Source organism: Xiphophorus maculatus, chromosome 14 (assembly GCF_002775205.1).
Source record: "Xiphophorus maculatus strain JP 163 A chromosome 14, X_maculatus-5.0-male, whole genome shotgun sequence".
In the NCBI taxonomy this organism is placed as follows: Eukaryota; Metazoa; Chordata; class Actinopteri; order Cyprinodontiformes; family Poeciliidae; genus Xiphophorus; species Xiphophorus maculatus.
Window position 1 is genome coordinate 19,012,792 of NC_036456.1, and position 16,136 is coordinate 19,028,927.

At 34.9% G+C, this 16,136-nt stretch overlaps 1 protein-coding gene across 1 annotated transcript in view; it reads left to right on the top strand.

Annotated features, from left to right (window-relative positions):
• LOC102223628 overlaps positions 1-15,174 on the top strand; it is a 56,846-nt gene extending 41,672 nt beyond the window's left edge. Inside the window, exons 22-37 of the mRNA XM_023346714.1 lie at positions 1,146-1,239; positions 2,564-2,734; positions 2,950-3,183; positions 3,360-3,459; positions 5,991-6,232; positions 6,499-6,756; positions 7,554-7,994; positions 8,219-8,467; positions 9,210-9,467; positions 10,490-10,951; positions 11,176-11,421; positions 12,166-12,423; positions 13,400-13,657; positions 13,954-13,959; positions 14,152-14,231; positions 14,314-15,174. Coding sequence (XP_023202482.1) covers positions 1,146-1,239; positions 2,564-2,734; positions 2,950-3,183; positions 3,360-3,459; positions 5,991-6,232; positions 6,499-6,756; positions 7,554-7,994; positions 8,219-8,467; positions 9,210-9,467; positions 10,490-10,951; positions 11,176-11,421; positions 12,166-12,423; positions 13,400-13,657; positions 13,954-13,959; positions 14,152-14,231; positions 14,314-14,376 — 3,420 coding nt within the window. The 3' untranslated portion in view covers positions 14,377-15,174. The remainder of the gene's footprint in view (positions 1-1,145; positions 1,240-2,563; positions 2,735-2,949; positions 3,184-3,359; positions 3,460-5,990; positions 6,233-6,498; positions 6,757-7,553; positions 7,995-8,218; positions 8,468-9,209; positions 9,468-10,489; positions 10,952-11,175; positions 11,422-12,165; positions 12,424-13,399; positions 13,658-13,953; positions 13,960-14,151; positions 14,232-14,313) is intronic.
• The last annotated feature ends 962 nt before the right edge of the window (positions 15,175-16,136 follow it).

The window sequence follows — 16,136 nt, forward strand, 5'->3', positions numbered from 1 at the left end:
CTATAGTTTTCTTTCTTTTACATTTTACAGAGCTTTATTGTGGAAAAACAATACTTTATTTGGATTTTCAGAGATACGTCATTGTTAAGACAATACTCATCTGTTTCTTTCTCTGTTTAAATCATTATTAAATTTGCTGTTCCAAGTTGATTACCTGGTTACATTAGACTTAATTGTTCAGTGCATGTTAGTGTTATTACTCTTCTCTGTTATTTTAAACTAATTTTAATTATCTTCTATAGATTTTCTAAGCCTCTAAATAAAATATGTGTTCTGTCCTTCCAGCTTCTTTAGCTTTCTGTTTGTATCTTCCAACTATTTCACTGCAACAAATGAAACAGTTTCACCAGACATTATTTTGGTAAATTAAATCTTGTGATAAGAAGAGGTTTGTGGGTTTATTTAAAGAGATGTTCTTTTTATCATATTTATCTTTGAATCATATTTATGCTCCAACATGCTCAAGGTTGGCACTCTGGCTTTGTAGTAGCAGATGAGCCCAACAATCCAGCCTCTAATCCAGTTTAACACAAAGATATTTAAATTTTACTCATGGTAAAAATGTTTGACCTTTTTTGTCTTTTCTACAGTTCATAATGACCCAATTTATTTTGTTTTCTTCAAGATTGTTCTCACATCATGGATTTAAGCATTTTGCCAATTTTGCACAAAGTTTCTTGTTCACCTCTGATAGACCCAGAAAGCTGCAAAATAATCTGAATATTTCTACAGATGACTGGACTCTGACTTTTACTAGAAGTTTGACATTGAGTGAAAACACTCAGAGTACAATCTCCTCTGCTGCTCCTGTGCTGCTGACGACCTGCTTACATGACTTTTTAGTCTCACAAATTATAATATTGGCAATAGACTTTTAATTTTTAAAAAAAGCCTTAATGCAAAGTGAATTTCTATGAACTCTAGTGTTGTTAAATACTGGTGCATAAAATGACATTTCTCTGCTTTGTTGCCTGATATCTTTTTTTTAAAAACTGCTCATCCTCATTCCTGTACTGTCAGATGCTGGTAACTGATTGCCACACCCACCTCAAATGCCTATAAACATGCAGTACTTCTCAAGATTTTGTTAAGGTGTGCTTTGCAGTTTTTAGGTTATTAGCTTGTATAAGTTGTGAAATGCATTCATAGTGTTTGGATTTAGTAGATATTATCTGGATACTTTATTTTTTCTCAAGCTTTTACTGATGGATTTCAGGCTCATCCTGTTTGGGCTCACAGGTTGGTATCTTATTCTGGCTTCTAATAATCTTTTTTCTTTTAGTAATTTTTTCACAATGAGAAACTGAGACAGAGAGGAAATGTAAGGCAAAAGTTAAAATCAAGTTGTGTTAAAAATTTGTGTTACACATTTGTGTAAACACAAATGTGTAACACTTAAAAGCTTCTTCAGAGACCTGATTCACACAGTTTTATCTTGCAGTTATGATTTGTGTTAAGTGTGATAAGACAATGTGTTTGTAAGTTGATTATAATGGCACAATGTGTCTGTTAAATTGAGTCAATAAACTGAATATGTCATTAGCACGTTCAGGCGTCTGGAAATTTTACCAGATGAACCAGATTTGTTTCTTCTGTTCCTCTGATTTTGACCGACTTGTTTCCATTTTTCCAGGATGTCACTTAAATAAGTAGTGTGTTTAAAATACATTCACAGGTTTACCTCCTTATAACACTAACATTGGTTTACAAATGTTAAAGTTATAAAGCATCCTCAGCTGAGGTTTCTCTAATAGTTTAACATTACAGTAGTCTTAGTTAACTTGGAGACAACTACAAAAAACTCTTTCTCTTTCATTATTCTGGCATTTAAAAAAAAAAGATTTGTAATACATTGTATGTAAATATCTAGTTCTAATTGTATACATTCTTTTGTTTTAGATAAAAAAAATAATGTTTTAATAATTTTTGCAAATTTTGACTGTTAGTAGTTTTGTTCCAAAACTATGGGATTCCATTTGTGTCAAAAATAAGTAGAAGTTATATGTGTAGATGCTGTTGGTCTGTGTCATTGCTATGTGACTTTGGTTGTCATGTAGTACGGGGCGCTGTTCTTGGTCTTGACTTGATCTCGACTTCCCTCTGTCTTAGTCTCGACTTTCTCTTTGACCCTGTAAGTCCTGGTCTTGTCTTGGTCTCAATGCACACTGGTCTTGGTCTTGACTTGATCTCGGTTTAGATTGTCTTGACTATAACACTGCAAACCAGCTATGAAGGTTACTTTGTGGTTCCTTCATGTTTACCAAGTTCAATAAATATAAATCCTTTTAAACTACACAAATCATGGATATTGCATTAAAACAAATTCTAGAAAGGTTTTAGGATAAACAAATTGTAGATCTGAATGTCAACATTGTCAGTGATTCTCGCTGAAGAAAACTTAACTCTCCACATCTTGTCATTTGGATACACTAATAATAATTAAATGCTTTAAATCACTATTTTTGCTGACATTTTCCACAGAAAGAACACTTGGAATAAATAAGGAAGATGAATGCAATGCCTGTAATGCAATGCTGTTAAAGTTTAGTTGGTTTTATTTCAGGCGCCCTGCTCAGTGTTGCCTGTGCCCAAAGCCATCAGTACTACTTTGTGAATACTTCACTTAATTGGACAGAAGCTCAGAGCGTCTGCAGACGGGACTACACTGATCTGGCCACCATTGAAAGCACAGCTGATGTTGATGATTTTTTAAGGACCACCTCCAATAATACAGGTGGGTTTTTAATTTGAAAATGAGTCAACAACACATGTATACTCACAAACTCCACATTTCAAGCACTTTGAATTGCCTTGTTGCTGAAAATGTGCTAAATAAATAAAACTACCTTATATTATGTTTTCATATCAGTGAAAGTTTTATCATATGAGTATAAACATGCTTCACTGCAGCTTTTTAATGTAATAAACTTTGTTTTATTATTTATTTAGGCAAGGCCTGGATAGGTCTTTATGATGACACAATAAACAGCTGGAAATGGTCCCTAAATGACAGCAGCTTCTACGGTCCTGGAGAATATTCATTTAGGAACTGGGGACCTGGCCAACCTGATAATAATTTTGGACAACAGCATTGTGTTGGTGTTTACGGTTATAGTTATCTCTCTGTGGGCCAATGGGATGATATTGGGTGCACAGAGACAATGCAATTTGTGTGCTATAATGGTAAGAGTGTTTTATATATATATATATATATATATATATATATATATATATATATATATATATATATATATATATATATATATATATATATACTGTATATTGCAGTTATATATTTGAAAGATTATTATTATTTTCTTTTGGTTTTCTTATTCTACTTTTTGTGTATATATTTACAGGTACAGTAGGTGGATCACCATCCTATGTTTTGAGTAACATTTCACTAAACTGGACAGAAGCTCAGAAATTCTGCCGTACGAATTATGTTGACATGGCCAGGTAAATAATAAGACGATATCTTAAAGCAAATACTGCATTAATTCATGATAATCTATAGAGAGAGGGATTGTAGTTCATGAATTCCAGATGTTTTCCTCTGGGTTTTTGTCTTGTACTTTAAGAAGTTAATGTATGGTTATTCTTTCTCTTTGTAGACATTTGGTCCTGGTTTATTTTGGCACTAAGAAAAATGCGCCGTTTCTTTCTGTCAACTATTTTCCATTTTCTTCCTGTTGCTGAGTTGTTGTTGGTAACTCATCTTTTGTCATACTTTGCTCCCTCTTTTCGTGTATCAGTCATTCTTATAAATATTTTTTTCACCGGTTTTTTCTAAAGCCTGTTTGTTGAACTTGTGCTTTTCTTTAGAAAAAGCACAAATAAAACACCACTGTTGAATTTCTCACTACCTGTAAGTTCTCGATATTATATTTCAGTTTAGGCGATGTGGTAGTGCATGGTGTAGTGGGAAAGAGGGCTGCCCATATACATATTCATATTCATTTCCTTGAAGCAGTTGCCAAGGATTTGAATTTCGATCTCAGGATTTCTGATTCTTGTGTTCTAGGGCTGGGCGATGTATCGAGTACATCGCGATATTTTCAATTTACGATAGTTAAAATGGCTATATCGCAACCATCGAGCTTAAATTGTCGTTTAAATAATAAACATTCGCCGTCAAAATTCACTGCGAGTGTGGTTTATCCGACACTCTGTGAATGCATCACTAGTCCCTCCCCTCCCACCCAACCTGAAAATTTTTTCCCAATCATGCTGCACGGAGAAAACAAACAATATGGCGACAGCGAGAGTTTGAGGCGAGCGGCTGAATGAGACAGTACCTGAAGAGGAATCAGATGAACTCGTTTAGTTCTGAAGAGAAACAGCGCTGAATCAATAATTTGGCAGTGATATATGGAGGATGTCGAACAAAATTAGGTAATTTGCGAAACATGTTATAGAACTATTGCCACAAAAGGTTGTTCCACAAATTTATTTCACCGCCTAATGAGACTGTTCTTTACATGCCGTTCATAGCCGGTAGAACTGGTCCGTTACAGTGAAACCTGGAGATGTAGGTAGGATTCATTTAATGCTATGCGATAGGAAAAATAACTCAAAACCATTCTTTTTTTTTCTCTCGCTCTTTTTTCTCGCTCTCTGTAAACTCGTTGCCATAGCAACTGACAACAACGCAACTTTATGTATCAGGATTCAGCACTAAAAACACTCAAGCATTTCCCCCACATAGAGCAGAACATTCAGTTTCTTACAGTTTTATGCTTTTAGACTTGATGTGTATTTTACTATTATTAATAAGTGATCCCTGTGGTAGATTAGCCACCGCTGCTATTAGCCACGCTAACACAGCGGTGGTTGATGAGCTAATTTAAACACCTGCTTTACTGATGATCTGTCACTTTGTGTGTAGGTCGCCTTTTTTATTTTTAAGCTGAATCAAAACACACCTTATTCCACATCACATCTATTTGTTAAGTTTGTCAAAGTCAAGCATAACTGATCTACTTCTCTCTCAATTGTTTTTTTTTCTTAGTTAAAATTTATTTATCACCTTGTTATCTAGTCATACCCTGGTGAAAAATGTATGTACTAAGTATGTTAAATTTTAACATACTTGAGCGTACTTTAAGTCAGACTAATTATGAGTATACTTCAAGTTCACTTAGGAAAATGTCATAAAAGTGTGACATTTTAGAACAACTAATTTTGTGCTTAGTGTCTTTTAATAGTATTTAAATTGTATTAAAGTACAATTTAAAGTGTACTAAGCATACTTCAACTTTGGACAACTTAAGTCAACTTAACTCTGCCTACCTACCGCCTATGACTTTCATTTCCATGGAGGCATGAATTGTTTTGAAGTTTTTTATCTTTTACCCTATTGCTAATCTTTGTAAGTGACGTATGTAGTGTGCCAGTTCGATGCTATGAAGCTTACCGGAAATTGTCTCCGTTGTAAACAGCCATCATACATTGTGAAGAGACAAGGGTCCAGCAAAACAAGGTGGCTGTTAATGTTAATTCAGTATTAGGAAGGACCAACATGGACTGAACAGCTTCGTTCACTTTCTCCGCTGCCATTGCTAAAACTACAGGCAGACTACAATTTTAAAACAGCGCAAGATAATCAACATCATTGTTCACAATTTCTTCTGTTGGCTAATTTGGCCTGGTAGAAATTCTACTAGAAGGAATCCAAGTTATAAAGCCCAGACTGTATCATAGTAAAAAGGATGATATTTTCCATTTTACATAATTATAAATAACAGCTGTATATTTTAGTTTAGATTTAATAGCTGAAGCAAAAACCAAACACTGCATTTTTAATTTTCAATTTTAAGGTTTTTTTTTGTTATGTTTTGTTTTTTCATTTAGGTACTAAATACTGAAAAAAAACATAATAATTGTTTTTGGTTTTGAAACAGAAAAATCAAAGGAAATCCAACACAGATTATTTTCCTTGTGTCCTGTATTTAATATGATTGTTTATTAACACTGTTTTTCCTTGCCAGTGTACGAAATCAGACAGAAAATGAAATCATCAGAACCCTAATAGGTGCCAGCAATGTTTGGATTGGACTGTATCGGGAAAAGCTGTGGTCTGATGGAAGCACCTCTCTGTTTCGAAACTGGGCGGATGGCGAACCCAATGAGCTCTCTGGGGATCAGTGTGTTGCTGGATCATTTAGTGACTCTGGAAGATGGTCGGATGAAAATTGCAGCCTGAGTTTGCCATTTGTCTGCTACAAACCAAGTAATGCATCTCATTTTCGATGTTTCAGCAGCCATAAATAATCCAGAATTTTACACAACACATGACTGTGGTGTCATTTTCTGCAGGTCCCTCAACTACAGTCTCTAAGCACATTACATTATGCAACACAGAACCAATAAACATTTTTGAAGGCTATGCTTTTGTTTAACAAACAAAAATATATATAACCCCCAATTATGCTGTGAAACAAAATGCTTTATTCCTGTTTAATATGCCTGTTACTGTTTGTAATGTTTTTATCTTAGTCCCACCAAATGCAGAAGGCTTTACAGCTTCATCACAAAATGAGAGCAGCATCACTCTGCAGTGGAATAAAATCAACATCAACACCAGCTTTGTTCTCCAGTTTAATGGCACAGAGATATTCATCAATGCACCAGATGGAGATGGACCAGTGACTCACACAGTTTCATCTCTCACTGCTGGAACAAACTATACATTCACTCTCTTCTCTGTTCTTGACAACGTCAGGAGCAGTGGAGTCAGTATTACTGCATTTACTGGTAAGACTTTACATTTCATTAAGAAAGGGAAACTTTTTAACACCAAAATTCTGTTAGTCTGCAGTCCATTGGTTGGACATTGAACAAGACCCATCTGTTATATAAAAATTTTAAAGACTCAGTAGTGCAGGGTAAAGCACAACTGTCACAGGTTCAAGTCCTGGTCTGGTGACCTTTGCCACATGTCTTCCCCATTTCTCATAACCCAGTTTTCTGTTCAAAAACTGTTAAAACCTTAAGAAATTACTCAAAAATCTGCTACATAGCAACTAATTAAAGAGTCTCATCTGAAGGTCAATAAAGTAAAGAAACATGTTTAGTGGTCATTAAATTTCCTAATAGGGTCAACATTTTAAATCATAAAGGAAATGTGAGATTTTTCTGTTCTTTGTCCTGAGTAGGATTTGTTTAGTCCATGTAGAGAGAGTGACTGTAAATGGAAAGCAACATGTAGCTGTCAGGCTGTCACAGGTAGATTTACTGATGAAAAGGATTTAAAAGATATTATTTTATTTATTAGTTGTACCATGCCTACTAAAAATCTGCTAAAACCAAGATTTAACACTAATGTTTGCTTAACTGATAGTGAGGTGTGATTGTTTTTTTTTTGTTTTTTTTTTTATATAATGATTTCCTCTGACTGCACCTTTAGTGATATCATCACTAAAGGTGCAGGAAAGCCTCTTCACCCTCATTAACTCAAAATCTGACAGTAAGTCAAAATAAAAACAAAAGTATTTTTGTCTTTAGACTTATAATGTTTATCCTCTGTTTTGTCCCACATATTCTATTTGAAGCTCCTTGTACCGGCTGTCAATGTTGTGCTTCAGGAACAGACTGCATCACCACCAATGGAGTTATTGAATGTCTTGACCCCTGTGACACCTACACTGTACTGAATGATGCATGGCGTTCAACAGAGAATACTGACTATTCAATCTCACACTGTGACCGGTACATTGCCTGGAGTGGTTGGTATCGCTTTTATTTGGGTCAGACCAGCGCTCAGATACCAGAGAAATGTGTAGCAGAACGAAGATGTGGAACTTATGCTCCTTTGTGGATAAACGGGACTCATCCAGTCCAGCTTAATGAAATTGTAACTCGCACTGTGTGTTACACTTGGTCGGGCACCTGCTGCCTTTCTACCTCAAACACCATCCAGATCAAACTTTGTTATGGATACTACGTCTACAAAGTTCAACGGCCGATTGGATGCGACCTGGCATATTGTGCAGGTACTGTTGTAATAATTTTCAAAAAATTCAGAATTATCTGTTTTTCTTTTACAACAGGGTAATTTTAATATGTATATGCAGATGTACACACACAAACCGCAATTCACTCATTTTTGTATATTGTAGTTATTTCTTTAACCAAATCCAATGTGAAACATAAATTTTATGTCTGATAAAACTAATGCTTATATTGGAATATACTATATTGTGTCTGTGTGTGTTAGAACCTCTCCCCTTCAGAGTATTGACACAAGATGAGACCAGCATCACTCTGATGTGGAACAAGATGAACAACAACTTTAGCTTTGTTCTCCAGTTTAACGGCACAGAGACAAACATCAGTGCACCAGATGGAGATGGACCAGTAACTTACACAGTCACATCTCTGACTGCTGGAACTAGATACACATTCACTCTTTTCTATGTGTTTGAGAATATAAGAAACAGTCGAGGGCAACTGTCAGCTGTCACTGGTAAGTTATTTCACTGCACAAAGTAACTTTTCACAGCATCACTGGTATTATTTTAAGAAAAATAAATTTATCTTATCATCTCTGAAAGCCTACAGACTGTAAAAAATGGTTTGATTTCTCCTCTTTTTTAGTGCTTTTTGTGTATGTACTAGGTACTGAGACAAAACTTATAGATTCCAAACTATGACCAACTTCTCTGTTAGTCATCAGTTCAAACAGAAACTCAGGAGCAAATGCTTATGATTCCTCATGAAATGCTCACATTGTTTCACCAGGACCCTGAACAATCAGAGCACTTCTTGTTTTCAATTAGTAGTAAAATCCCCTTAACCCTCATCCCTGGAAAATACAATGGAAAACAGAATGCAGAAAAGCTTTTGGTGCTTTTCTGCACCAATAGCAGTCAGCTTAGGGGATTCAAATTCTGATTATTGTGCATCCTGAGCCACTATGTTTAGTTGATTTGAATGATGTTGATATTTGGACAAATTAAATAGATTGTTGGAAGCAACATGATGTGGTTTTGAAAGTGAAAAGATGTAATGGAAAGATCAATAATGTTTAAAAATTACATGATACTGATGTATCATACATTCCTTTTGCTCTTTGCTTGTTTAATTGACCCGGACGTGTTTTTTTGTTTTTTTTGTAAGATACAATTAAGATACTTTCTACTCAAAGATATACATGAAAACCCAACTGCAAAAACCTGAACTGAACATCTCATTTTTTTAAAATTCAGCTCCTAGAAATGCAGAAGGACTTACAAAGTCAGGACAAGATGAGAGCAGCATCACTCTGCAGTGGAATAAAATCAACAACATCACCAACTTTGTTCTCCAGTTTAACGGCACAGAGACATTCATCAGAGCACCAGATGGAGATGGACCAGTGACTCACACAGTTTCATCTCTCACTCCTGGAACAAACTACACATTCACTCTGTTCTCTGTTCTTGACAACGTCAGGAGCACTGGAGTCAGTATTACTGCAGCTACTGGTAAGACTTTACATCTCATTAAGAAAGCAAAACCTTTTTAACACCAAAATTCTGTTAGTCTACAGTCCATTGGTTGGACATTGAACAAGACCCCTCTGCTATATAAAAATTTAAAAGACTCAGTAGTGCAGGGTAAAGCACAACTGTCACAGGTTCAAGTCCTGGTCTGGTGACCTTTGCCACATATCTTCCCCATTTCTCATAACCAGTTTTCTGTTCGAAGACTGTTAAAGTCTTAAGAAATTACTGAAAAATCTGCTATGTAGCAACTAATTAAAGAGTTTCATTTGAAGGTCAACAAAGTAAAGAAACATGTTTAGTTGTCATTAAATTTCCTAATACTATCAACATTGTCAATCATAAAGGGAATGCGAGATGTTTCTGTTCTTTGTCCTGAATAGGATTTGTTTAGTCCATGTAGAGCAGGGGTGTCAAACTCCAGTCCTCAAGGGCCGCTGTCCTGCAGTTTTTAAACGTGCCACAGGTACAAAACACTGAAATGAAATGGCTTAATTACCTCCTCCTTGTGTAGATCAGTTCTCCAGAGCCTTGCTAATGACCCAATTATTCTAATCAGTTGTGGTGCAGCAGAGGCACATATAGAAGTTGCAGGACAGCGGCCCTTGACGACTGGAGTTTGACACCCCTGATGTATAGAAAGTGACTGTAAATGGAAAGCAACATGTAGCCGCCAGGCTGTCCCAGGTAGATTTACTGATGAAAAGGATTTAAAAGATATTATTTTGTTTATTAGTTGTACCATGTCTACTAAAAATCTGCTAAAACCAAGACTTAACACTAATGTTTATTTAACTCCTAGTGAGGTGTGAGGTGTGATTTTTTATTTTATTTTCTAATGATTTCCTCTGACTGCATCTTTAGTGATTTCCTCACTAAAGGTGCTGGTAAACCTCTTCACCCTCATTAACTCAAAATCTGACAGTAAGTCGAAATAAAAGTATTTTGTGTCTTTAGACTTATAATGTTTATCCTCTGTTTTGTTCCACATATTCTATTTGAAGCTCCTTGTACCGGCTGTCGATGTTGTGCTTCAGGCACAGACTGCATCACCACCAATGGAGTTATTGAATGTCTTGACCCCTGTGTGAACTACACTGTACTGAATGATACATGGCGTTCAACAGAGAATACAGACAATTCAATCTTACACTGTGACCAGGACATTTCCAGGAGTGTTTGGTATCGCTTTTATTTGGGTCAGACCAATGCCCAGATACCAGAGAACTATGTAGCAGGAAACAGATGTGGAACTTCTGCTCCTTTGTGGATAAACGGCAGTCATCCAGTCCAGCTTAATGAAATTGTAACTCGCAATGTGTTTGGTCCCTGGTGGGATTACTGGTATGGTTACTGGTATAGTTCCTTCTATTTTGCCTCAAACACCATCCAGATCAAACTTTGTTCTGGATACTACGTCTACAAACTTCAACAGCCGTCTGTATGCAACCTGGCATATTGTACAGGTACTGTTGTAATAATTTACAAAACATTCAGAATTATCTTTTCCTTTTACAACGAAGAAATTTAAATATGTATATGCAGATGCACACACACAAACAGACCGCAATTCACGTGTTTTTATAAATTGTAGTTATTTCTTTAACCAAATCCAATGTGAAACATAAATTTTATGTCTGATAAAATTAATGCTTTATATTGGAATATATATTGTGTCTGTTTGTGTTAGAACCTCTCCCCTTCAGAGTATTGACACAAGATGAGAGCAGCATCACTCTGATGTGGAACAAGATGAACATCACCAGCTTTGTTCTCCAGTTTAACGGCACAGAGACAAACATCAGTGCACCAGATGGAGATGGACCAGTAACTTACACAGTCTCATCTCTGACTGCTGGAACTAGATACACATTCACTCTTTTCTATGTGTTTGAGAATATAAGAAACAGTGGAGGGCAACTGTCAGCTGTCACTGGTAAGTTATTTCACTGCACAAAGTAACTTTTCACACCATCACTGGTATTATTTTAAGAAAAATAAATTTACTTTATCATCTCTGAAAGCCTACAGACTGTAAAAAATGGTTTGATTTCTCCTCTTTTTTAGTGCTTTTTGTGTATGTACTAGGTACTGAGACAAAACTTATAGATTCCAAACTATGACCAACTTCTCTGTTAGTCATCAGTTCAAACAGAAACTCAGGAGCAAATGCTTATGATTCCTCATGAAAAGCTCACATTGTTTCACCAGTACCCTGAACAATCAGAGCACTTCTTGTTTTCAATTAGTAGTACAAACCCCTTAACCCTCATCCCTGGAAAATACAATGGAAAACAGAATGCAGAGAAGCTTTTGATGCTTTTCTGCACCAATAGCAGTCAACTTAGGGGATTCAAATTCTGATTATTGTGCATCCTGAGCCACTATATTCAGTTGACTTGAATGATGTTGATATTTGGACAAATTAAATAGATGGTTTGAAGCAACATGATGTGGTTTTGAAAGTGAAAAGATGTAATGGAAAGATCAATAATGTTTAAAAATTACATGATACTGATGTATCATACATTCCTTTTGCTCTTTGCTTGTTTAATTGACCCGGACGTGTTTTTTGGGGGGTTTTTTGTAAGCTACAATTAAGATACTTTCTACTCAAAGATATACATGAAAACCCAACTGCAAAAACCTAAATTGAACATCTCATTTTTTTTAAATTCAGCTCCTAGAAATGCAGAAGGACTTACAAAGTCAGGACAAGATGAGAGCAACATCACTCTGCAGTGGAATAAAATCAACGACAACACCAGCTTTGTTTTCCAGTTTAACGGCACAGAGACGTTCATCAGAGCACCAGATGGAGATGGACCAGTAACTCACACCATCTCATCTCTAGCTGCTGGAACCAGATACTCATTCAGTCTCTTCTCTGTGTTTGAGAACGTCAGAAGCAGTGGAGTACAACTTACTGCTGTCACTGGTATGAATATAAAGTACATTCATTTATTTAGGCAAACAATTTTTCCTCCAAAATCTTCAAAATCAGATTGAACCATCAATGATCCAAATCTGCAAACGCCACACTTAAAAATAAACCCAAACCTCAAATTTATGGGAAAACATACTTTACCCTGAGATAAATAAAATTTTGGACTATTTCTAAAGCTACAAGATTTATCCAGTCAGCGTTAACTGGAAGTATTAATGGTGTAAGTTTGACAACTGTGCTGAAACAAAACCTCAGAATATTTTTATTGTCTTCCATTAACAATGAAAGGTACGATGTTTCTGATTGGCGAAACAATAATAGTAATCTATTTTTTCAGATTAACTTTGTACGTTTGTAGACGCATAGAATGACATTTTCTCTCCAAATTCCAAGAGTTGTGTTTTAAAATATGCAACTTTAAATTAAATCATGGAACCAAGCTGCTGTGAATAAATGCCTTTTTTATGGGCACAAGGTCTAAAGAATGAAAACACTAGTGGTTTTTTTTTTTTTTACACATTGTCTAATGCTACATACAATGAGAAAATAACACTATGAGCCAGAACATCAATTTGTACAAGGGTAAAAAGTACATTTTAACCCTCTTCAGTGTCTTTTAGTGATGGAGGAAATTAAGAATGGATGACCTTTGCGGCATGTTTTCACCTTCTCTCATTACCTGCTTTCCTGTCTAATCATTTTGAAATAAAGGAAACTAGAGCCAATAAAACCTGAAAAAGGTGAATCAAACTCTCTTCATTCAGACAGCAAATCTCAAAATCTACTGCTCTCTAACCTTTACTTTAACTAACCCTAATCTTTTGTTTTACTTCACCAGATTCTGCTTCTAAAATTAGAAATTGATAAGATATTGTTGCTTGATTTGGATTTGTTCCTAGTAGAATTATTTGGCTTAAGATTGTGGGACACATATCTTAACCATCACAATATTGTTTGTTTGTTTCAGCGCCAGAAAATGCAAAAGGCTTCAGAGCATCAGAACAAGATGAGAGCAGCATCACTCTGCGGTGGAATAAAGTCGGCAGCAACATCAACTTTGTTCTGCAGTTTAACGGCACAGAGACATTCATCGGTGCACCAGATGGATATGGACCAGTGACCTACACAGTCACATCTCTGACCCCTCGTACAAACTACACATTCACTCTTTTCTCTGTGTTTGAAAATGTCAGAAGCAGTGGAATCAGCATATTTGAGGCTACTGGTAAGATACTCAAATCTGTTGCATACTTAATGGTTTGCATTAAGTTACATAATTTTTTCCATAAACTCAAAGTTTCTGTTGTTTAATGGCTTGAATTTAACTGCAGCACTTTGTGAATTATCTTTCAAGATATAAAAGTTGGCCCAAGTCTTTCGTAGCACCTCTATTTATTATGTCTTACTGTTGCTGTTGTTCCTTGACTAGTTAATTACAAAAATTAATGATAGAAAATAAAATCAACCCAATATGTTTTTTTTTCTTTTCATGTCAACAAAACTCCATTGACCAACAAACAGGTCCAAGTGAGTAAATAAAATTCTTTAGTTTTTCTTTTTTTCTTAGGATAATTACTTTTGTATCATATAAAAATGTAGATGTTTCAAATATTTATACTTAATTTGAAAACAGTTATCACATTATTCTTTAATAATCTGCAATTTAATAGATTTATCTTGTTTTTGTGAATTATACATGTCTAATTTTTTTGTCAACAGATTATGTTTTTGGATTGGATTTGAAGTTGGAGCTTCTAGAAGAAATGACAAAATCTGAGATGGAAGACGCTTTGATAGAGGTAAGCTAATATCTATTTACATTTTTTATGTCTATTTGTGTCTTTTTTAACCTTTGACTCATAAATTTATTTTTCAATCCAGCTCCTCAGAGAAAATAATCTGCCGCCACACATTACTCTGAAAATCATTTCCTCCAAACCATGAAGTCACCGAGGGAATCAAATTCTGGATAATTCATCTGTAACATTCTTTCCTTTCCTTTCCTTGAGGTTTATTTTATGTACTAATTTCAATTGTAATGTTGTTTTACAGAATTGATTTCCCTTTGGGTAATATTTTAATCTCTTTTTGTTGATTAAGAACTGAGTTAAGGTTTTCTTGTATTTTCATAAATCATATGTGTGCATTCTTCTGTTTTTTTGCCTCTAAATAAGGGTTTGGGGATCTATGAATTGTTTACTTGTATTGAAAAAAAAATCTTTTGGGGGACATATTGAAATCTAGATGCAAAAGCTTGAAAAAACATGAAGTAAAAAAACCTAGGTGTGTGATGGTATGCACACATCTAGGTTGGCAAGCAAAGCAAAGCAAAAGCATAAAAAAGTAAAACTTTGTTCAGTGTGACTCCATGTTGCTTCCCTGGTCATTAAACGTTTAAATACAGCTTTACAATCATATAAATGCAACAAATCATCGTGGTAATGGGGAGAAACAAATGTTGTAAATAGGTATTGGGAAGAATTAACTTGAATATATGAATAAACTAAACTTATTTAGATGAAAATAGGAAAGAATCATTCCTCTCTCAAACTTTTTAAAATGTAATCTGTGGGTAAATGGGGTGAATTAGGGCTCATATCAACAAAATCAGAACAAGAATCCAGAGAAACAACTCTACTAGTTTATTAATTATGGACCATTTATTCTTAAACATGGGAAACTAATAAGTAGCTCTTATACTTTTTCTTCTTTTGCTCTTCCTTTATTTGTTATTTTGTTTATATTTCTTTCTAATTAAATGTAAAGCACTTTGAATTGCCTTGTTGCTGAAAATGTGCTATATTAATAAAATTACCTTACCTTACCCAGCTCGCAAGTGAAAGTTGAATGTTTGACATTTAAACATTTGAATGTTGAATTTTAATGTTGTCTGAACATTCACTCCAAACAAAACGTTGTGGTGGTTAATATTTTTTTAAACAAAAGCTAGTTTTGTTTTTTATGAAATGCACTTACAAAACTTCAATACTGCACTTAGACACTAGAGGGATCTTCACCGGCCAAACTTTATTCTCTCCGTTCAGATAATGGTTACATGTCCGATTTTCTAATTTTCTGCCCTGCATAGGGAGTTTCCCCATGCAGGAAGGAAAATTAGCATGCAGTCAAAATAAACATAGGAAAAACACAGGAATGATGATGGCGGAGGGTGGAATTAACAATGAAAACATTTAGGATGTTTGTGACAATAAGAATAATTGCGAAATTAAATTGAAGATGCAATAAAGAAAAATGGAACAGTTAGAAAATAGTTATAATTAATACCATTAAAAGCGTTTTTTGTTTTTTTTCTTCTAATGACTACATCTTCACTAAACATTATCCGGGGATGTTTTAGCCAAAATGTTCATAGAACTTGCATATCAACATATCTTTAGCATTAGCTGTTTAACTAGAAAAAACACTGAACAAAAATAGCTGGTTAGGAACAGCTGAACAAGAAAATTTCATCTGAAAAAAAGCAGCATGAAAAGTTTCATTTCAATGAACCACGAGACATTGTTTAAAACATTAAACAATGTTTTAACAAGATGATACCAAAGTAAAGATTTTTAGACGCAGCACAAACTTTTTGCACGCCTGGTGGTGGAGTTATTATTGGGCTTGTTTTACAGCGACAAGACTTGGTTTTCTTGCAGTTATTGATTTCTTCAACTATTTTAGGTTTCTGCTTCTTTTCACAT